The 23,813-nt window shown below is 38.1% G+C and overlaps 1 protein-coding gene across 1 annotated transcript in view; it reads right to left on the minus strand.

Annotated features, from left to right (window-relative positions):
- Positions 1 to 6,915: 6,915 nt before the first annotated feature.
- LOC139970541 (uncharacterized) overlaps positions 6,916 to 23,813 on the minus strand; it is a 32,489-nt gene continuing 15,591 nt past the window's right edge. Inside the window, exons 4-5 of the mRNA XM_071976325.1 lie at positions 14,296 to 14,433; positions 6,916 to 8,463 (exon numbers count right to left, since the gene is read on the minus strand). Of these exons, the coding sequence (XP_071832426.1) occupies positions 14,296 to 14,433 (138 nt within the window). The 3' untranslated portion in view covers positions 6,916 to 8,463. The remainder of the gene's footprint in view (positions 8,464 to 14,295; positions 14,434 to 23,813) is intronic.

Here is a 23,813-nt window from a genome sequence, read left to right on the forward strand (position 1 = left end):
AGATATCCAGCCAAGTGAAGATATAATATACTCTGTTAAATCCAACTACTTGTTTGTGCCTTTATTTCTTGTTCACATACAGCTGTGACAACTCTACCAGATACAGTATGTATATGCTAATTTAAGTAAAGACTGATGGCCTCACCACACATTCCAGACTACCCCACAGTGTTGGTGTCAAAATTAATAATGATCCTCTTTCCAGAAAGTTATGGCACCAATTAATTTTCCAGACTAGTCTACTATCAATCTTGAAAATTACCTTGAAGCGTCATCTTTGTCATGTTCAGATGAGTTAACTGATGGATTGTAGTCCGGACTACCTGGCGGTTTTTCGGTGTATCCCGATGTGGATGCCACAGCAGCAGACGGACCATCATCGCCACTGTGAGATGGCCCTGGTTGCTTTGATGGTGTTCTTGTCTCTGTTGGTCCAGTCAGCAACTTCAATGGTGGTAGGGGGACCAGTGAACACTGGACTTCTACATACATGTGTTACATTCACTGAAAATTAGAATAAACGCTTATTATACCACACACATACAGTAGGCTGCTCTTGGACAGGGGTCAGCTGCCTAGATGGTTCACTTATCTTTTCTGAAGGAGAGCATATCCTCCTGCTTTATGTGGCTGCAAAAATATGGGCCACTCACACCATGAGCATTGCAGATGACTTCAGCTTGGTTTCATATAGTATAACTACAATGTAATCTCCCTTCTCTCAGTAACTATAGATGTAGCCTTTATATTTTCCTGTGAAGCCATCAGGTATAGCCTCCTCATCCACTCTTGTCAGGCAGGCGGATATGATGGATAAAATACAATGTATATTATCCCCTAGTCAGCCTGCCCAATGTGCAGTTTTAATTGCTATTTTGCTTTCAACGAGTACTGTTTCTAAAATTTTGGCCCCTGTACTCACTTCTGCTATAGAATACTCTATAGATGTATGAAAGTATTCCATTCTTCCTTGTATTACCCTAGCTTACACTTCTGTACCACATTTTCTCCCCCCCCCCTCCCCATTCATCACTCTATTAAAACCTATTTATGGGGACCTTTCGGCAGTAATACTGCTGCCTCCTTTTTGTCTGGTAGCTTGCCCCCCATTTACATGCCTCGATGTTTTACTGGTGGAGATTCCTTTTATCCCGTTCAAAACTGACTACTTAAATCTTTAATGCCTGTCACCACCCTCCCCTCCCCCATTTCCCAACTGTTTTTCGGTAATATCAAGCACATGTCTATAAGATCATGCTACCTTTAGATGGAGATGTACATTCTGCAGAATCCTGCCTTTATTTTCACTGCAGTTGGTTGCTGAACAGCTTCTAGATTAATCTAAGTATTGAAAATTGGGAAAGAAAATAAGAAGGAAGTTATGAAAGTTCATTTAAGAAAGCAGTTTGATATGTTTGAAAGTACCTGTCACAAGCGTTTTCTCTTGTAACAAAAATTGCAGCCCTACCAACAAAAATGGCAAAATATAAGGATGTCATTTACTGTGAAACATATGAGCTATGACTCTGAGTATATAGATAGGTGGGAGCACATTATAATATTGGGCAAAATGACATGTAAACATCTTATGCTTGTTATTCTGGATTTTTCATGATGTACCACAGATAAAAGTTAATATAGCCCTAGCCTACACCTAACTTTATCGTCGCCGTACCTAATTTAGGGCCTAACTAACTGAACGAAATTATAAGAATTAGCCTACTGTAAGTTAGTAATAATACCAAGTTAGTCCTTGTTGTAGTAGGCCTAGGCCAGAAAATACACTTACTCTTTTCCGATCCAGCTTCGCAACTACTGGTCTACTTGTTTCTATATCTCCTGGAGATTTGAAGATACTTTCTCCAAATAGAGAAGGAACGGCATTGTCTTGTAGACGGCGATTCGCTCGAAGGTCCAAGCCAATCTGTACTTAGGCAGCTACAGTAGGCTGGCTGAGTGCACTGGTACTAAGCTATCGCTGTATACAGTGTTTGACGAACACGAAACTTTCTTGTACTGTTGTGCACCCATTCTCATCGGATATTTTGTTTACTGTCCGTGACGTATTGTTTACGGCTTTGATCTCGGTTAGCATATTAGGCATATCTAGCTTTGGTAACATTGGCGGTTCCCCCGTGACGTCATTATCTTACGGAATTAGCTTGGTTATTAACTTAATTAAAACAGCAAAGAAACAATTGTGGAACTCCAAATTTGGAATATAGGGTTTTGATATGTAGCTTTTCAATTTGTATAAGTTTGAAGGAAATCTGTTACGTGTCACTTGACCTTTAATAGTTTGATATCATGTCTCTCTCGTACCCGTCTGGGTACCTCTAAGTCGTCTTGGCTGGTATTCCCCTTGATGTTACAATTGAAGAGTCATCATCATCGTCATCATCATTATCATAATAATAATAATAATAATAATAAACAATTTTTATATAGCGCCAAACAAACTATGAAATAATTCTCGTAGCGCTTAACATAATAACAATTATAACATTTATGCTTTGGTGAAAAGAAACCTTTTGATAGCTGATTTGAGCCGCCACAGTACATGTATATTGCACATTTTTACATATCCTGGAAGTGAGTTCCACGCATGGGCGGCGATCATGGGGGGGACGGGGGGACATGTCCCCCCCCCAATATTTTTGTTGGGGGGATATAGTATCTAATATCCCCCCCAATATTTGGTGGCATAGTTTTTTTTTAAGCATATGTTTTGTATTTTTTTATGATATCGCTAGTAATTTCAAAATAGAAAATGCTTAGATGCAACTTAAGAGGCCTGGGAAGTGCCATTTCCAGCAATCTGGGAGGCATTTTCGGCCAAAATTTTCTTTTGCGCTTCGCGCCAACTTATGGTGGCGCTACGCTTAGATAGTCTGGGTACAAGCTTTGCCCCTCCCTTGGCAAATTCCTCACAAGGCGCCTGTTTAACCGTGTCACAATTTGTTACTATATATGACCGAAAGTAGTTTTTACTTTTTTTCGAAATGAATAGCTAGACGGACCGCATCCGTAATGAAATTTGGTTGGAATCTTGTGTATGAGTGTAAGTACGTACAATCACACATATGATCCACATCGATATGGGTTCACTGGGTTTCCATTTGGCCTGTTTCCTACAAGATTTCTAACCGCAGGTGCTTAGCCAAGGGAGGGGGGGGGTGAAGGGTGGAGACCGCCCTCCCCCTCGAGCATATTTTTTTGGTATTTTCTATGATATCGAAGTTTTATAGTAGCCGTTATAAGAGGTTTCAATATTTTTACACCAATAATTTAACTGTGTCTGAATTTTCGAAAATTCTTTGAACAACATTCTTCATCATACTTCCCTCTACTCGTGCAATTTTGACCGGTCTGTTAGGGGTTGAGGGGGGTTTTCTATATTGGTTGTCCATAGATTAAATTTTGTGCAACATTATGGGTATGTTTTGAAGTGAATTTATTATTCTGAACAAATAATGGGCTTAAAACCTTGAAAAGTGGGGCTGACGGGTATTAAGGGGCGTTACGTAGAATTACCTACAACGCAATGATCCACAGGAGATGCAATGAAGTCGAACATGATGTGTGACTGGTGACAATCTTGAAAAAAGGTATGATGAATGAAGAAAAAAATCAATTAGGTAAAACTTGGTTCTCAGGCAAAAGTGTACATCTGGTTGGTCATTTTCAAGCCCGAGAAGTGCCATTTCCAGTGATCTGGGGGGCTATCAAAACCAAAAATTTTCTTGTACGCTGCGCGCCAACCAATGGTGGCGCTCCGCTTTGATAGTAATTCGCCTGCATCCAAGCAAATGTCCCCCCCAATATTTGAAACAGATCGCCGCCCCTGGTTCCACGGGCACGGTGCACTGGATGCGAACGTTCTCAAGCCGTAAGTCTGTGTTTTTACTCTAGGGATGAGTAACATCAGCGATGAATAAGAGCGAAGTGAGCGTGTGGGATGATGGTCGGAGCTGAAACAAGTTGGTGAGGTAGCTTGGTCCTACATTGTGCATACATTTGAACACCATCAGAAGTAGTTTGTAGTTGATTCGTTCACGTATCGGGAGCCAGTGGAGTTCGATCATGGTATGGGTAATGTGATCATACTTCCGAGTTCTAGTAACGAGACGTGCGGCGGTGTTTAGTACGCTTTGTAGCCTGTCAATTTTACAGCCTATTTTTAACCTCAATTGATCAAACCTACAACCCGACAGTATCCTGTCCTATTTTAAAATTCGTCTCTTCATTCTCTACATATCGTGTGGTTCAATGCAGTTTTTCCTACATGTTGACAAGCAGAAAATGGCAAAAATACATTTTTTAAATTTCTTGGCTTCTGATCTTTGACCTAGATGTCATCAATCAGGCAGAAATGAGTTCAAATAGTCAAGGCACCTATCCACCAAATTTTAACTTGATCGCACTTATGGTCTAGGTCTCTAGGAGGACATCGCGACACTTTTCTTTTGCTCACTCATAGACACACTCACGCCCACACGGCTTCCTCATAGTTCTGATGTGGGGGTGAAGTAGAATCTCTCATCTCCCTTTACATTACATGAAGATAATTAACCGAGACATAATAATGGTTGGCCTATGTGAAGGCAAAAATTACACGATATATTATCTAGGATGGCGATGAGATACGATAAAACACACATGGAGTGCTATACTTTATAAAACACATTTGAAGATAATTAGAGCATTGTGATTTTCGACAACATTTGTTTCAATATCCGATCAAGTAATAAAGATCATTGAAAATCGAACCCATTCGACACTGAATCAGTGGCGTAGCCAGAGGCGGCAATTCCCCCCTCCAAAAAATTGCTTTGTGCTAGTCTTGCCCCCCCCCCCCCTCCCCCAAATGAAATCCAGTGATGTATTCAAATACTTTTTTACATTTATTCGAGTTCTAATCACAAGTATTCATACCTCAGGGCTCTTGTTCATACTTCATATAAGGTCAGAACTTGGTAATCAGACCGAGATATTACACATTTTGGGCCTTCATCATACCCACATACTGAGACTGTTGACCAATATCGTCCTACAGAATAAGCGCCAATAATTTGGCCGGTTGTATAACCATTACAACCTTGCGCTAGCAACCCATGTGCATTTTCAGCGACCCATGATGCCACTCGTTGAGAATTTTCACTGCAGGTATAGGCCCTATAGGCCTAGTGAATTTTTGTCTAAATTTGAAATTATACTACAGGGCACTGCACAAGATAAAAAAGGTGTGGTTTCAAAGCTTCACTACCTCTGACGAGAAGATATATGGCGCTGAACCAGCATATGAGACCTGACGTAGGTAGCGTTTTGAATTTAGATAGCCTAGAACAGTCTCCAGCTCTTATAATCAATGGCCATAACTTTTGTCATGTCTGCATAAGTGCTTGCACTTTTAGAAGAATGCGCTGTGAAGATTGAGGTATCTATAACCGCTGCGGCTAACATGGCAAACAGGCAGCTCACCCCTCTTTAAATGGTTTCTAAATGGGATATGAATACCTTGCTTCACTTTAGGACGATTGTCTAATTTTTTTCGTACTAGGTAATCACTAAAATTTGTTGCAGAGCTAGTCACCTTATTTTACAAAAATGGGAGAGTGAATACTTGGCCTGGCTTGGAAGTTTTTATGGTTCCAGTAAGGGTCATCTCTAGTTTTTGTATGCCCCTGTTTACTAGTGTAAACTCCCATTTTGGCAATTTCTGAACCTCTATATCCAGTAGTCAAGGCTACCAGACAGCTTGCAAAGAGATATATACAGTATATATTTGGAAAGGACCATGTACCTTCTGAATTTGTTTTCTAATATCCAGTCTGACGCATCATCCCAACGGCGAGACAGGTCATCTGCCTCTACATTAAAATTGCCTGGGATGTGCTCTCCTGTGGATGGTAGCTGATGCTTTTGACAAAAGACCCATATTTGCTGTGCAACACTGGCTGAAGGCTCCTACTTTTTGTCCCCCGTTCGTTAAATGTTAATCATAACTGAGAGTGGATGTATTGTCCGTGTTTATTAGAACGTATAGGTTGATACTTGCTTCTGCGAAACACTGGAGCCCTAGAAACACTGCTTGTAGCTCTAGTACATTTATGTGCCAAGTTTTGCTGCATACCTCAAAGGACTCCCAAACCTGACTTTGACGAATCTGTTTGAATCACCATATCTGGTGTTACACTTTGGATTGGGGCACCATTTTAGGCATGGCTTTCATATATCCACCATTTCAACTCTTGATGAGCCTCTGTTGTAAGGTAAGCTAAAGACTTTAAACCATAGAGCAGAATATAAGTTCAAATATTCTGCCCTTTGCTTTAAACCTAGAGGCTGTAGGCCGACTTCCATGTCTTGTTTTTCGCTTGCTTTGCTCAAATTTTAGACGTTTTGATGGTGAAGATGATAGAAGACGAGACACTACGATGAAGACAAAGAATGTTTGACGGTTACCACGAACATCATGACAAACAGCGAATCGAACACAGATACGTCTTGGTTCGGATGCCTTTTGTCAGGCATAAGTGTACCTGTATAAATAAGATGACATAGGCAAAACTTATTTTGGTGATTTTGAAAACGAACTGTGGGAAAATTGAGGTGTCTTTATTTTAATGTCCTTGTCAGAGTTTGATGTAACCATGTTAAACACATTATATACTGTATATGGTGGTTGCGATAACAATCCGCAGGACACTGTGGTTGAGATACAGGATGTTTCACTGAAATAATAGCACATCGCAATATCACCAGGCTCAAAAAGTTATTGATGTTTTTGTCTCTGACCAGCTCATTCAGTAGTCTTGCTACATTACCAGTTTGTTTTTATCTAGCAATAACAGCTTCTTTTCTCATTAATGAACAAAAGGGCACAAAAATCAACACAGGTTAAACACAAACTCCCTCTTTTACCGCCATCTTTATTTCACAAGGAAGCATTATTATTTCAAAAGCATTGTATAAAATAACCATGAGAATAATCGTTCCAAGTAAGCTACTGCAATAAACTTTCATTAAAACAAATTAATCAGTAGATTCTCAGGCACGAAAGTCAATTCAGTAGCATATTAGTTACAGGAACCATAACTCCACATAAGTTAGCATTAACAGTAACGGACTCACTGGGCCAATAATCAGAATCTTACTTTTCAAATTATTCTTAGATGTTGAGGACCAAAATATTACTTTCACAAAACAAACTTCTGGCATGGACTAAACACTACAGATATCTAAACAATCTTAATTCCATTTAAATGTACACTTTTCCAATGCTTTTAAAGAATGATACAACTGCATCAAGCATTGAGACAAGGTACCTAACAATGACTACTATTCAAATGTAGTTCTGACAACATAAACTTGGAAACAAAAAGTACTTTCTAAATAAATTGGAAGCCATGTTTTAAGCTAGTAAATATTTCTGACAAAAGAAGCCCTTCAAGAAGAAACCTTAATCAAATCAAACCTTACTGTACATTACTGTGTACATTCATGAACGAAGAAAGCAGGGCCAAAGATTCATGCTGCTATCCATTTCCACTGACCTTGTCCTAAACAGTCTATGTTATTTAACTAAAAGAGTGACAAGAGTTTGCTTGCAGGTTAAAAACAATCATTAATGTGGGCTTTGCACTTTGTTGTTAAGAATTGGCATCCTGTATAATGCATCTTTAACATGAGCTGTCTTGCATACTTGATAACATATCATTGAAAACAAATTTCTTCTCCCTTTTTGGCTTTCCTGACTTGTTTAAATCATTATGCTTGAACAGTTTGATGGTTGACAGGGTATGGCTGAAAAGACAATAGCACACAAGGTTTACTGGTTTTTCCACATATGAATAAATATAAAACCATTGCTATTCTGGAGCCAGTTAACAAAACTAGCAACATATGTCAAATGTTTCAGGAATGAGCTCATTTGTGAACAAATGTTTGCATAAAGAGCAAATTTTGTGTGCAGATCTTTTTCATACCTTTACAGCACTGGAAAGAGGTACACTTTTGTAGGTTTTTAGAGTATTTTGTGGTTGTGAATATGTCCCATAATAACCATTATACTGTCTACTAACACAAAAAAGTGTACAGATATTTTCAAAACCATTTGTTTGTGTAAGTCCTGTGATATGTTCCCTACAGTCAAGCACAATTTTCCCAATGGTAACATCAAAATAAAAAAAAAATAAAAAAAAAAGAGACAACTAAAGAAACTTAGAAGATGGTAAAGGAAAATTGACCAATTCAATTCAAATCTCTGTAACTGCAAAGTTACACAATGCTTGTTTGTGGACAAATTTCTCGTCAATGAATATCTCTGCGAGTAAACTGTAAAGGAACTGTTGAACTGCAACAATTTGTACAGCTAAAAGACAGCATTTGAACAAGCGTGAAGTTACTGGCAAAGACATCAGGTGTTGACACACTACACTGTCTTGCAGTCAGAATATGTTTCTGGAAGGTAAAGAAAAATCACTATGTAATAGTTCTGCTGAAAAGTGGCAATGGGCTTAAGCATCTTAATCAGGTCAATTGTGAAACAAATGTGTACACAATTCGCAATTTGTAGTAAAGGGGCAACTATTACTAGCATGCAAAATGCATTGAGGTTTCGATGACTTCATGCACTGGACTACTGCTTGCTAACCAAAAATAGCTGTTACAATATGGCCTGAACTACTATTTTGATGTACTGTACCATTACAATATGACATGATAAACACAGGTCAGTCTACTTTAGGTGGCAATACACACCTCCATCAAAAACAAAAGTGGTCTAGTACTCAATGTGATGCATCCACACACTAAGTATGAGAAGTATCCACAATTCCCATAGTTAGATATCATGTAAAAGGGTTTTCAGAGTTTGACCTCTGGTAACCTCAAATGAGATTAGACCTCACAAGCAACAGGATTCTGGTACTCAATATGGTAAATCCCATATACCATGTATGAAAAGTATCCATGATTTCTACCATGAAAAATCATGTTTTAAAGCAAAATTCACTCGCCACTATTGCTGTTCAAGTCTCCACAGTACACTAGTACAGATCTTCAACATCAATACTTTCTGTGAACAAAGGTTATTGGCAATTAGGCAGATACATGGCGCTACGTAATTGCACATTAGAAAGGCTACGTAATTGCACATTGGAAAATTGTGTGTCTGTGCAGTATGAAATTTAAACTTTTTCCCACGAAAGGTAAGTGATGAACAAAGTAAACATGTCTCAGTATCATAAATAAGCAGCTAGGCCTATTGTAGTGTCTCAAATCATTGAAAATGAAACATCTGCAAAAATACTTCGAAGATAGCTTGGCTTCTGTTACATTGAGGCTCCTCTAGTATACACTAGGCATATACCATACAGTCACTAGGCGTGGGTGAGTCCTAAGCCTATATACAGTACCTCACTGCTACTTTGAACCTCTACTCGATTAGCGCCACTTTGTACATTTCTCCACTTATCTATCTTGTCTTTTAGCTGCAGATTGGTGTGCAACAAATATCGCTATTACTCCATTACACTGCCACAATCAAAGCATAAAAAACTAAGATTGAAAGAGCAGCTATGTTCCATTAACAACTGGTGTTGGGTGAAAATCTTTGAAAATATTCATAATAGCAAGAACAGCAAACTTGTCTGAAAATTCCTTAAATTGTTGTATGTTTGGCAAATTATGACTGATGGCAAGTAGGCAATGCATTAAGAAGTAATTTAGGAGATGTATGGCCACCTTTTCACAATTTTACCCCTGGTGACCCCAAATGAACTTTGACCTCCACAAAAACAATAGACTTCTTTTACCCAACTCCTAACACACGAAATATGAGATTGGTCCAAGCTTCCTGTCTTGAGATGATATCTTTTTAACAAGCAAGGCGTCACACACACATTCACCCACATGCCTGCATGACTACATAGGTTATGATTATCATCAAAATGAAAAAGTACTATAAAGAAGAGCTCCTATGGTGCAAAGTCACCAATTAAAATCAGTGAAATTGTACTCTCAAATGAAGGACAAATAATTATAACTAACCTTAAAGATGAACGATAGTGATTTCCAACATTGACGAAAAAATACAATTTTATTCAAGAGTATACTAGTTGGTTTCCGTTTTACACATGTGAAAATTCAAGTTAATCCGATGTTGGGAAAGGCTGAAAAAAATTCCTAAACTTGTTGACTTTTTAAACAAAACTTGGGCTTTTCTTGAAAAGCGATATGATGATCACATGATCTACAGTGACCTGTGACGTCATTATGATGATAACAAAGTGAGCTCGGCATAGTGTTACTTCAGCAGTGTGCACTTAGTGTGTAAGTTTAGTTGCAACCTACTCTATATTGGACTCGACAAACAACGTAAACCACTAGCAAAATGCCAAAAAATTGCATTGTAGGGGGTGCAACAGAACGAATGTGGACTCTACAATAAGTTTTTTTCAATTTTCCAAGCGTATGTATGCTCGAGCGAAACAAAACATCTTGTAAGTATTACTTACGGTAGCGCACACTGTCACTAATGTTTGCACAGTGTGAAAGTACCGTTTGCGGACCTACGTGAAGTTGGGCTAGAATATGATTCCTCCTGAAGCCCAAACCACGAGGACTGCATGTGAATAAACGCAATAGGTATTGCATGTAGTGAGAAAATTGTTAGAGCTAGACTAACCACTCGATTGAGTTCAAATGCGGTTGTATTTCAAGCTCAATGGAACCTTTCTGTTAAATTTAATAACGTACGGAACAAGTAATGTTTATGTTTTACAGTAGGCCTAGTGCAAGCAAGCGATTCTACTTTGTTTAGAACTTTGGATTTTCTTTCGGATGTTATACTAATCTACGTTTGAGACTATCATCCCTATTATTATTGTGCAAGTTAGACAGGTAAGTGAACAGTGAGCACATTCATACAGCACAATGTATAAAACCCGCCAACAACGTGATCTTGTGATTTACGTTACTTTAGGTCAGCTTGCGAGTAGGGTTGGGCGATATTTGCTTTTTAACGTCACGATAAATAGTTCAAAAATTATCGCGATATTTCGATAATTACGATAATTTTTCCTTGTTGTTTTTAGTGTGTTCGCAAACTTTATTTTTTTTTCAAATTAAAATTTGAAAGGTGTACCAACTTACTGTTCGTACACAATTGGTAATTTCTCTACTGATTTTCGAGGTGTTTTTCTCTATACAGTTAATGTTGTAAAGGACGGGTTTTTTACGAAGTTCAAAAGTCAGTGAATGAAGTTGATAAACTTTATTTTTTTTTCAACTTTCTTAACCATGGAATGCTAGAATAACATTTACACATAAAACGGAGAAAGGATAATTGCATTTTTATCCACAGTTATTTCAAATTTCTTTCACAAGAAATTATCGTCATTTGTTCAATCCTCAAAAAATATCGTCTTGAAAAAAATTTATCGCGATAATAATAATTTTCGATATATCGCCCAACCCTACTTGCGAGTTACCTCTTCAGATATTGCAAAATCATTGCGAAATCGTCGCAAATTTCGTACAAATATATTGTAAACACGTGGTGAAGTAATCAAGAAACACCATGATATTCATTATCTATTTATGTCTTGAACATTACGCCGGAAAATTAAACTAAAATAACAGTTATGCTGACACGAAATGCACGCACAGCTCTGTACTGAACAGTGCACAACACAAAAGATCATCACAAAGACGTCATTCACTGACTTGAGGGCTGTTCAACGTCATTGCGGTGTTTGCAAATTCATAAATTCGTATCAATTACGGAGACGAAAAAACGATGTTTTAATTCCCATTTTGATAACTTTCCGGTGTGCTATTTGAAAAATTAAAAAAATATGTTGCTTGGTAACATATAAACTACATTATATATGAAAAGGAGATTTTTTTTCCTGTCACTATCGTTCTACTTTAACCATCACTTTCCTAAACAGTTTCAGTAAAACTTGGATTATCCAAAAGTCTTTTATCAGGATCCCTATCCATACAATCATATTTGTGTAATACTATTCATGTCTCAATAACACAAGTGAAGATAACCATACTAACACACATTTTATATTGTCCATTTCAATAGTTAACTACACATACTGTAATTGGAAAGGAAACTCAATTTTCAAAATTTCTTTCATGTCTTCTGGACAACCTCCACTTGTCCATGAAATCCAGTATTTTACTGCATGTGAAAAATTGCCATGAAACTGTGGTAACTAACCTATGATAAATGTAGTAGTTTAAGCACCCTAAAATCTGACACATTAAAACCCAGAAATAGTCATGTATAAATGGCAGAGAAAGACCAGTGCTCAAGTATAATTATTCAAAGCAACTTTTTTTTACTTTTCTTTCTGTACAAAAAAACAAACATGTTGAACATTAACTCAATGACTACTACTTTTTCTTTAGTTTTTTTACCTTAAATACCTATCAAATAACAAACTACTAAAGAATCATGAGGATCAAGATTAAACAAATTTACCCATTTCCTAAATGTGCAATGACAACAGTTTCATTTATTTTAATCCTAGCCAAGATGACCCCTACATGACCTATCCCCCTAAAATATGAAAACATCACATGAACCACTCAACAGCAACTTCAGAGCACTACTTAAAACACCCTTCCCATTCACGTGTAAGGTGAAGCATAACATGTATTTTCAAAGGATGGCAAAAACTGCCCACTAAAAATTCCCTAGAATTTCTGAACTGAGTTATAGTTGTGTTGGAGACAGGAAAGGAGCATGGAAATAAATATTGTCTCCCACCAGGACATCTTTGGTGCAGGGCTGGAAATGCTTTGTCACTCATCCTATATCATTTTCCTTCAAATATCTGATACATTATTTGGTTTTGGTGCAAGTCGTTTTCCTTGTACCAGTTTGATGCTCAGAGTAATATAGTATCCCTAGTCTTGTTAAGACCCTAGTATGTACAGCCTACTGTAGTGTACATTTCTGTTTCACGAAGCTATTTTCCCGTATCTACTTTTCCCGCTGTACTGCTAAGAGAACGCCAGCAGCAACGCTTTAGATTGATACTAGGGTCTTGCACATTTCCCCCAAGCTATCTTATGTTTTCCTTTGATTTTTGGCAGATTTGCGGAAAAAGCGAAGAAGCCAATCCACTTCCCCAAAAATGTTAATTCAAGCCCTGCCTCTCGCAGTGAACAATCAGTTGGCCTTAGATTGGTTTGTACACTGCAAGACCGTCGCTCATTGCTGTGGAAGAAACATGAACTCACATGACATGCGATTTTGTAATAATAATATGAATAAAGAATATGTAGTTTCACGCCCATCCAAGACGATTGTATCGGATAGATCCTCGGGCATGTAAATACAATGGGCAAGCACATTCGTGGTAGGCAGAAATGGACTCTGATGCATGTACAATTTGCACGCAAGAAAAAGAGTATTACAAACGACGTGGCCAAGACCAAGACTATAATATCCCCAAACACTACACAGCTAGCTCGAAATACTGCCACTTGTTTTCAATATGGAGTACATAAAGTGAAATAATTGTATGAATAAACACATAATACAAATATCAATATGTAAGCCATGTACCATCAGGTTGTTTTAATTCACATTAATTTGAAATCTACCTTTCTAAAACCCAGAATCAGGTCACCATAGGGCCTTATCTAATATGTCCACATGACGTGATATACAGTACTACAAACTAGTGACTATGCAAATATTTCTTTGATGCTGATGATATGACTGACCTGAATCCTTCAATAGAGTGACATTCACCAGTCCTCAAAATTTTGGCTATTTACTGGCTAAATGCCGGTGGAATTTTGCTACTTGCCAGTATAAAAATGATAGTCATTTTTCTGCCAGTTGACAGTAAGAACATTGAAAAACATGGTAAGTCTGTTGACCATTGTCGCTCAAAGAATTAGAATTTCTGTATTAATGTTGATTATCAGCAAATATTATTGGGCTGATCTCAAAAGACTGTACAGTTACTGATATGTGCTGTAATTCAGGAAAATGGACATTTTAAGCCCTTACAGTTTTTGGCAACTGACAAAAACTGAAGTTCTAGGCCTGTTCATGTTGATTAGGGAGTTGGACTGTACAGTTTGGTATTGGCTTGGTGTGTTCTATAACACTTAAAGGTTACTAGAGACAGTGTGCCCTTTTAACAAGAATCAAACAAAACTTATTTGTGGTTTTACAATTCTTTAGAAAGCAGAAGCAAGGTTAAAACTAGGACATGAAACAAGGATAACATAACACTTTGTCAGTATTCAACTTACTCATCTTAGCCAGAGCTTGAGTCTCAGAGCATCAACACCATTCAGATAGTATCTGAACAATCGTTTATCACGCGAGAATCCAAGGTTTTCGTACAAACGAAGGGCTGGCTTATTGGTAATTTCTGTTTCCAAAACAACCTGTTTAAAAGAGAGGAATATCATGGTGATCCCCTAAGCAAGCATGAATGTATAAATATTTGACAAACAGTCAACATGTATGATGTGTGACTTGGCTATGTGGGTCCAAACAGGTTGACCATGCCACAAAGATGTTTATATTTTTCTTTTTCTATGGGGGGGGGGGGAGAGGGATGAGGTATGTGCAGATCTGAAAAAGGATCAAGTATTGGACCAGGTCACACAGATTGAACAATAAATATTACATATATTATATATTTATAATAAATATTTAATTCTCTCACACTCTCTAAGCCTTCTAAAATGACAACAAAACTTCAGCAATATTGAAACTGAAACCATGAGCAACATGCTTAATTGGATATTGGCAGAACCAAAAATGTTTCTGATACATGACAAACCTAGCTAAACGGTTTATAGACCTGTCATATTTGGTTGGCTAATTAACTACCTTTATAAACAAGGAAAAAAAGCCTGAAAGCTTTGTGGTTCCTGTACTACCTGACTAATGTAGGGTAAGTGAGTTAAATTTATCCAAGAATTAAGATCAGAGATGTCCAGCTCTTATCTGTACCACACACTCCTGGGCTTCAACCAATTAATTCACTGGTAAGGATATAATATTTATTCCAAAATGTTATGCCAGAAAGAACAGTCTTCCTATGTGGAATATAGACACATAGATGTTCTATGTATGAGCAAATGATTATTTTCTTTTACCAAGTTTGAGCTAGCAAATCAGCTCTGCCACCAACCATCCCTTTATTAATTGTTATTAATGAATGAGATTTACATGACATTGTTTTTTCTCTGTGAAATATTTCAGAAACTTACTACCAAAGCCAAATTCATCTAGTATATATCACAAAGAATAATGCCATGTTTGAGACCATTTGCAGACTTGTCAACTCTCCCGGTTTTACCGGGTGACTCCCGGTTTTTACCCGAATCTCCCGGCCTCCCGGTTTCATATTCTATTCTCCCGTTTTTTTCATGTTTCATCACTTGCGAAATTTCTGAAAATAGCCAACAGTTAGTCCTATGCCTATCGCGTAATAAGTGTAATCTAAAACTAGATTGATTGTTTACAAACAAATTACGACTGACACAGTGCTGTTCGGGACTCTCAACCAATAGCAGGCTGCTTTGTCAGTTCTCAGACTTCGCCCAATGTCGTTATTGTATGTTAGCCTTGGTCGAGTCCTGAATACAGTATAGTAGTATGGCGTGCACTGTGCATATGCCATGGTGCACAAGTGTGCTTTTTACGTGACCCGCCATGCAGGATCCAAAAAGGTCACGGCCAAACGGCACTACCGAATCATCCCATTCTGATAAACGAAACTCAGGTCAAACGAGCCCAAAAAATAAATGGTGCAAAAATGGTGCACAAGTGTAATAAACACAAGTTGTCACTTGTTTGTATATGTGGCGTACCGAATGTGTGCAGTTCGCATGTAGGCTACTTGTATACGACAAAAAACAGTTAAGTTCTATGCCGGCACACACTTTACCTGCGTCCTCTTCGATGCTAGGTGAATATCACGTCTTAAACTACGATTTAAGAAACGGCTGTTTCAAACATCTCACTAATTCTTTCGGCGACTTTCATCCCTATTCATTGAGCACAATAGCATAAACTGCGTATAAACTCGTACAGGGATTATACGAGGTGTCTACGCGGCAATTTGTTTGTCAACGATTTTATACGCGATTGTACTTGTTTATACGTCTTTATACGATCCTGTGCGCGTACACATGTCCAGTTATACATGAGCGGTACTGCAGACTATTTATTTAAGAGTATTTATATAATTTCAGTTGAAAATTTCCAACCTCCCTATTTTCCCCTTATTCTCCGGTTTTTTGGCCCTGAAAAATGTTATTCTCCCTATTTTGGGGTCAAACAGGTTGACAGGTCTGCATTTGAGATAACCTGTTGATCCTAATTGGAAGCTCAGAGTTATAAACTGATAAACAGCTGCTTGTGTGTGTTTGAATCACCCAATACAAAAGGATCAACTGTTTGAAGCAAATTTTCATTTCCCTGGCTGACTGTATATATACAAGTACTGAATTGTTGAAGATTACTTCAGGCCTATTGTATATTCAGAGAACTCACAGATTAATTGTGCCTTTAAGTTTGGAATTATCATGTTTATAAGAATCTGACTTTGACAACTGTTGATCTTACATGAACTTTTACCTTACAGAAAACAATAGTAATCTTTTAATTACTAAGGTGGAACAACATAGCAAGTATGAAGTTCATGCAACCTGTTCTTTAGTTTTGGATTAATCGGGTTAACAAGGTTTCAGACATGGCCTCTATTGATCGCACACGACCAGTGACCTTCACAAGTTAAGTATAGCATTCTGGTACTCACTAAGGTGGAACACCACATAGCAAATAAGGAGTTCATTCAAACTTCAAGTTTGTAGTTTCAGTGTTTACTAGCCAAAGCATCACACAAGCATATCCCCCCAGCTAACATGCATGCACACACGTCCACACACACCATCACCATGGCATAGATTCCTTTTGCCTTCGGCAAGGAATAAAAGGAGAAAAAACAGATTATGGGTGTAGCACATGTATATGATTAGAGTTTTTATTTATTTTTTCTCCCTAGCTGAATGCCAAAGGAATCTATGTGGTGGTGATGGCCTGTGCGTGTGTGTGTGTATGCGATGCCTACGACATCTACCTCTTGGTTGAAGTTCATACTTGGCCAGTAAATCCCTGTGAGGAATACAAGAACAATTTTGAAATTTGTGGAGGTCAAAGTTTGACAAATTTGTAAACATGAAAACTGCAGCAGTAAAGCTTGGATAAACTTTATTCATGGATTGCTGCCCTCTTGTTCTTATAGTATGTAGTTACTCTTTGGTGAGTACCGAGATCACTTTAGAAATTGGAGGATGTTTAAGGTCATTTGCAGTAAACGACGGGGGGGGGGGGGGGGGGGGTGGCAAAGTCTGAAAATATTTTAAAGTGAAGATGCAGATGTAGATGGCCTGCACATATGTGTCTTATATATAGTGATAACAAGATCTCCTTTGAAAATTGGTGCAAGTCAATGTTCATTTCAGGCCAAATTCTGAAAACCTTGTATAACTAAGAGTGTAGTTTGGTTGAGCTTCATAGATGGTATGTAGAGTCCCCTTGGTCAGGTCAAGGATCCTTTTGATATTGGTGGAGGTTAAGTATCACTTGAAGTCAAAAGAAGTGAAATTCTGAAACCTCCTAAACATGCAAACTCTAAAAAGTAAGTAAAGTTAATATTTTTATGTCCTCTCGACGTTCCATGAACTTCCTGGAATGCCCCAGAACTCCTGTTTTACAGTGTGCATACCAAATGTTATACCTTTTATTTAAACTGCTTGGTGCTAACATGAAATTAACATATTTTCTTCATCATAAAGCCATTGAACTTTGTAAACTATGAGATGAATATAGCACTTAAGCAACCAGTAGATACTGTAACTACAGGTAGGTTCAGTATTGTTATAATTTATGAAGAGAGTGAATATGCAAAAGACACTGAGTGAAAGCAGGGCTGGAAACCTTACTAAATTTGTGTCCCTAGCTGGAAATTGCCACTCTTACACTAACACACAAATTTAATACATACATACATACACACATACACACATATATATCGCACACCCCTCCCCCCCCCACCCAAAAAAAAATTGAAAGGCTCAAAGCCCTTTGTAAGAAAACAATACAATGGCCAAATTAATTAAAGACAAGTAAACAAATAAGTTTTTAAACAGGATTTAAGGCAATCAACATTTGGAGAATTTCAAATCTCACGTGAAAGGTTGTTATATGACCTACAAGCAAAGGCTGCAAATGACCAATCACCATAACTGACATGAGTTCTAGGTACTCTCAAAAAGTGTCACTCGCTGACCTCAATCAAGGTCTGGTCTTATACGGTTGAACCAATTCGTTGATGTAGGGAATGTTACCATTCAATGCTTTATATAATATCAGCATAACCTTGAATTGGACGCGAGACTCAACTGGGAGCAAATGTAGAGATTTCAACAAGGGTGTAATATGGGTAAGTTTAGGACATCTAGAAACAACACGTGCAGTTATGTTAAGAACCCTTTGTATGGATTTCAAAGTAGAAGCAGGAAGACCAGCCAGCAGCGAGTTACAATTATCAACCTTGGACGTAACTAAGGCATGGGCAACCGATATTGCAGCTTCATCCGATAAATAAGGACGAATTTTACCCAGATATCTGACACACATCATAGCAGACATTTCTGACTTGGGCAATCATAGTCATGTGCCTATCAAAAGTAACACCAAGGTTGCATACCTGATCTGAGGGAGTGACACAGACTTCACCAATGTGAAGCTTTAAATCAACGGGTACATTAAAATGTTTACTTCCAAATATAATAAATTTGGTGTTTGGTATGACTTAATTTTAACATACTGGAAAACATCCAGTCACTGACCTTCAGAAGACACAATTCGATGGCCATACAGGACTTAGCAGATTCAGATGGACAACATGAGGTATATACCTGTGTATCATTGGCATACAGATGATAATTCATGCAACATGACCTGATGATATCACCCACAGGAGCAGAATATAAAGAAAATAACAGGGAACCCAGAACAGACCCCTGAGGAACTCCACATTCAAGATTGATAGATGAACCTCTTACCCTATTTAACTGAACATGTTGGCACCTGTCTTGAAGGTTGGATTGAACCAAGTAATGGCAGACCCATTAACACCATATCTGGAAATCAACCTCTCAAGCAGCATACCATGGTGAACAGTGTTGAATGCGGCAGAGAGATCCAATAGCGACATCATGACAATCCTCTTATCAACAAGAGATAAGAGAATGTCATTTTGCACTTTGGTCAATGCCATCTCAACACTGCACCCATATCAGTAAGCAGACTGTAGCGGTTCTAATAGCTGACTTTTAGTTAAGTAGGTCGGGAATTGTATGGAACAATTTTTTCCAATAGTTTAGCCAAATATCGTAGTTTAGAAATGGGTCTATAGTACTCATAAGAATTCTTGTCAAGAGATTGCTTCTTAAGGATGGGTCTTACTTGAGCACGTTTGAAACTAGCAGGGCAGGTACAGTACCCGTACTCAGAGACATGCTGATGATGTTAGTTATGATAGGTAGTAGGGGTTCAATACAAACCTTAAGAAGCCGTACAGGAATGGGTCCAAAGCACATGATTTAGATTTTGAGCTCAGCACAAGTTTGTGATCATCCATTTCAGAGATGGTAGAAAAACATTCAAATCTGCTGGTAAGGTTAAAGGCACTGTCATTTACATCAAAACCCATGAGATCATTACTGAGATCATTACCCGTAGCCTGTGTAAAAGCTCATTGGATTCTGTTGATTTTATTCTTGAAAAAGTTACCAAAGTCATCCCAGAGAGACTGCATGGACACGTGGTTTGGTAGATCCACCTGCTTATCATGTGAAAGCAGTTTGTTAACTACTCCTAAGAGCTTCCTCTGATTCATTCCACGGTTGTGTACAAGTGTTGAAAAGTACTCTTTCTTGGCAGATGTCATTAGCTCATTAACAAGCTTGTGCTGTGTTATACAGGGATGTAAGTGCAGCCCCCAAAAAAACCCGGAAAAAATATTCGGAGACCCCAGGTGAATGCCGTCCTAACACATCCTACTCCTAGCTCTGACTACTTACACACTATCGTTATGTTAGGCTAGCTCAGAAGTATTAGCGCTAACACATCTTACCCCTAGTTCTTACTACTTACACACTATCGTTATGTTAGGCTAGCTCAAAGTTACGAATACGTCGCAGCGAACTACGGAATAAAAAACAGTCTCACATTCGAATGCGATCACAAATATCGACTTTCATTTGCGTATCCCGTAGATTTCCGCCGCTCACAAATATCACAAGCGTTAATTCCAAAACTTATGTCGAGCACCAGCAGTTACGAAGATATTAATTAGCAGTCCAATCAACATGAATTAGGCCTAGGCAAGGTTTTTCAACGACAGAAATGAGCTATAGCGATTTGAAGTTCGCACGTACGCAACGATATTCACATGGCACAATGTTGTACAGTGCAATGCGATGATGCGAAACTGGAAATGGTATTTTGAGTGATCGATGAGTGAAAATTGAAGTTAGCTTGCTACAACGGGCCAGGCATTTTTGCCGCGTTGTGTCTTTGATATTCGAACAATTTTGTGGAACTTTATTGGAATTTAAAAAAAAACGGATTTCCGTAAAAATACGGAAGACTTATTGGAATTAAAAAAAAAACCGGATTTCCGTAAAAATCCGGAAGACTTACATCCCTGGTTATACAATTCCTTGTGAACATGAAGACCAGACTTGCACCATTATCTCTCGTACTTCTGTCTTAAAGATTTCGCCTCTCGGATTTGTTCATTATACCATTCGGTGTTTGGTCGGAGCCACACAGACCTCGAAATGAGTGGAGCATGTTTGTCAAGAATGATTGTTAGCTCACAGTCAAAAACATGAACGAGTTCATCAATACCAGTCGCGGACAGGTCAGGTGAATACAGACTTTCAATGTCTCTACCGAAATCAGCAACATTATTTTTGTTTTTTTCCCAATACGTAAATATGAACAGGATGGTTGGGCTTTCCCATGTTTAATTTGCTTTAAGGCAGGATAGTGATCAGATACAGTATTTGCAGAGAATCAATTACCACTTCAGCAATGAAGTTTTCACACTGCCGTGAAAAAATCAAGTGAAGGGTATTTCCGGAAACATGTGTGGCACCACCGACATATTTGAGTAAATCCATAGTGTGAGCAATGTCAATTAATGCAGATGCTGTTCCATTCTGTTTGACATGACCAATTAAAGTCTCCAGCCAGAATGACATTAGAACTGGCAACTGACATATTCTCAAGAAAATTTGGGAGGTGGGGCATAGATGATGTAAATCCTACATGACTTCCCATCCGAGCTAACATTGCACACCATGCATTCAAAAGAGGTGAACCCATCAACCCTTTCCACATTCACTGTTAGTGATTGTCGATATATGAGAGCTAATCCACCACCAGGCACCACGTCCAGTTAATCTTGGTACATGTCAAATTTTTATATCCTGCCAGTTTTAATCTACCCAGATCAAACTTGTCCCAATCCCCAGTACTCAGCCAGGTCTCAGTTATTCCCAATAAATCAATAAATATATTAAACACTGCTGAAAATTAGTAAGGAAATTATCAGAACACCAAAAGGTGTAGTGATACCTTGCCCAATTTAATATTACTGTACAAAAGGTCTTCAAGTTGTATGCTTTGTTCCCTTGAAATAACAAATAACATACACTCATACTGTAATGTGCTTTTTTGTGTAGACTTAAATTTCTCAAACCTCAACTGATGTTCAAAAGAAATGAAGTACTGATTTAAATGTGGCTGAACTGTGAAATGACTGTGAAATATATCTGTAATACAACTAGTTTGAGCATTTTGACCTGTGTCGAAATGAAAGAACAATCCATCTGCATAAACCAGAGTTTACAGAAAATATGAGCATTTAATTTGGACTGTGCACATAGAGTTCTTATACTTGTTAAAGTGGATCCCAATACTGTGAAATGCACCAAATTTAACTGTTGGAGCTATTGTGATTACAACAGTTTCACAATTTGAAATCTGTGTTGACCTCAAGTAACATTCAACCTCTGCAGAAAATAGGGTACTTGTACTCAATAAGGTGGATCTATTATACACCATGCTTAAAGTTCATAATGGTTACTTTTAGACTTTTGTTTACACGGTTATCAAACTTTGACCTATGTTGACCTCAATGACACCTGCCCTCTAACAGAAAACAATAGGGTTCTTGTACTCAATAATGTGGACCCACATACTAAGTAATTTCATCCTAATTTTCTTTCTCAAGATCAGACCCACAATGACGATCTCCATCTCAGGGGGATCCTGACCCCGCAAGGACAATAGAGCAACCCAAGATCTCAGATTGCTTGACCTCGTCACTCCTGCATAATAACAGACCACTGCGAGGCTAACGACAGAAGCACTGTATTACTACAACTAGCTACCACAAGTGTTATTGTGTTAATACTACAATTTGATCTCACATTGGCCAATCAGGATCTTAAAGAGTGGTAAAGTTTTACTTGTATTGAAGCATTTGGTTTTATTGCAGGAAACTAATGTTATGTAGGCAGTGTAGCATGTGCAAACAGTAAGAAAATTTCTTCCTATATAGTATTAGTCTGGTGTAAACTAAATGTTATAAAGCACAATGTCATCATTGCTTCAGCTTGGGGCAACTGGAGATACTGATGTTTGAAAACATTACATATGGCTATGGCAACATCATGTTTCATTTTACAAGCAGTTGATCAGCCCACTCCAAATAATGTCCCTATTGTTCTAAGCTCATACCCATTCTCCATATGGAAATGGCTACGCACTTCTTATCAAGATGGAAATGGCAAGTTTGTTGCACATTTCTGTGTACTGCATACAGTATCACATCGCGAGTGTGCAGAACAAAGCCCTCACTATGAACTTTAAACATTCATCATGACCTTTTCGTCATTGTTTAAGTCCTTTTCTTTCATGGATTATCTACCTTACCTTCCTAACTATGGTCAGCTTTATTACCTTTCTGGGAGAAAACAGGATTCTGATTCTCCTTGTGTTCTCAAATGTGAACTAGGCCAAGGTTTTCCGGCTTTGAACTACAGTGACCTCAAAGACATTTGACCTCCATTGGCTCATTAGGGTTCATGTACTTACCAAAAGGGAGCCATACAACAAGTACAGTATGAACTTCATTCAAGCTTTATTTCATGAAATATTGTGCCTGAAAGATTTGCAGGCTTTTACCTATAATGACCTTTGACCTCCAAAAATGTCCAAAGGTTCTTGTCCTCACCAAAACAGGCCACACAGCAAGTATGAACTTCATGCAAGCTTCACTTTGAGAGCTATTGTGTTTACAAGGTTTTCTCAGGCTTTGACCTACTCTGTTCTAAAATGAATTGTGTCCTCCCCACTTTTAATAAGGTTCTTGTACTCTATAAGGTCCATCTACATACCACATATGATGTTCACCCATTGTGTCCTTAGAGTGTTTACAAGCCAAGGCATCACACACAAACAAACAATCAGTCTTATACATTCCTATGGCAAGTAATAAACCAGAACACAACAATGTATTGTGGTTTCGATGATATTACATAAGCAGTTTTCTTCATGAATCTGACGGAATGTTTAGTGAGGGTGTACAACATACTTGATCTTAGTAATACAGTGAAAGCAGTGTCGTGTGACAAACAATAAATTCACAATGTCACAGGCTGTCCTGAAA

Source organism: Apostichopus japonicus, chromosome 8 (genome assembly GCF_037975245.1).
Source record: "Apostichopus japonicus isolate 1M-3 chromosome 8, ASM3797524v1, whole genome shotgun sequence".
NCBI classification, from domain to species: domain Eukaryota; kingdom Metazoa; phylum Echinodermata; class Holothuroidea; order Aspidochirotida; family Stichopodidae; genus Apostichopus; species Apostichopus japonicus.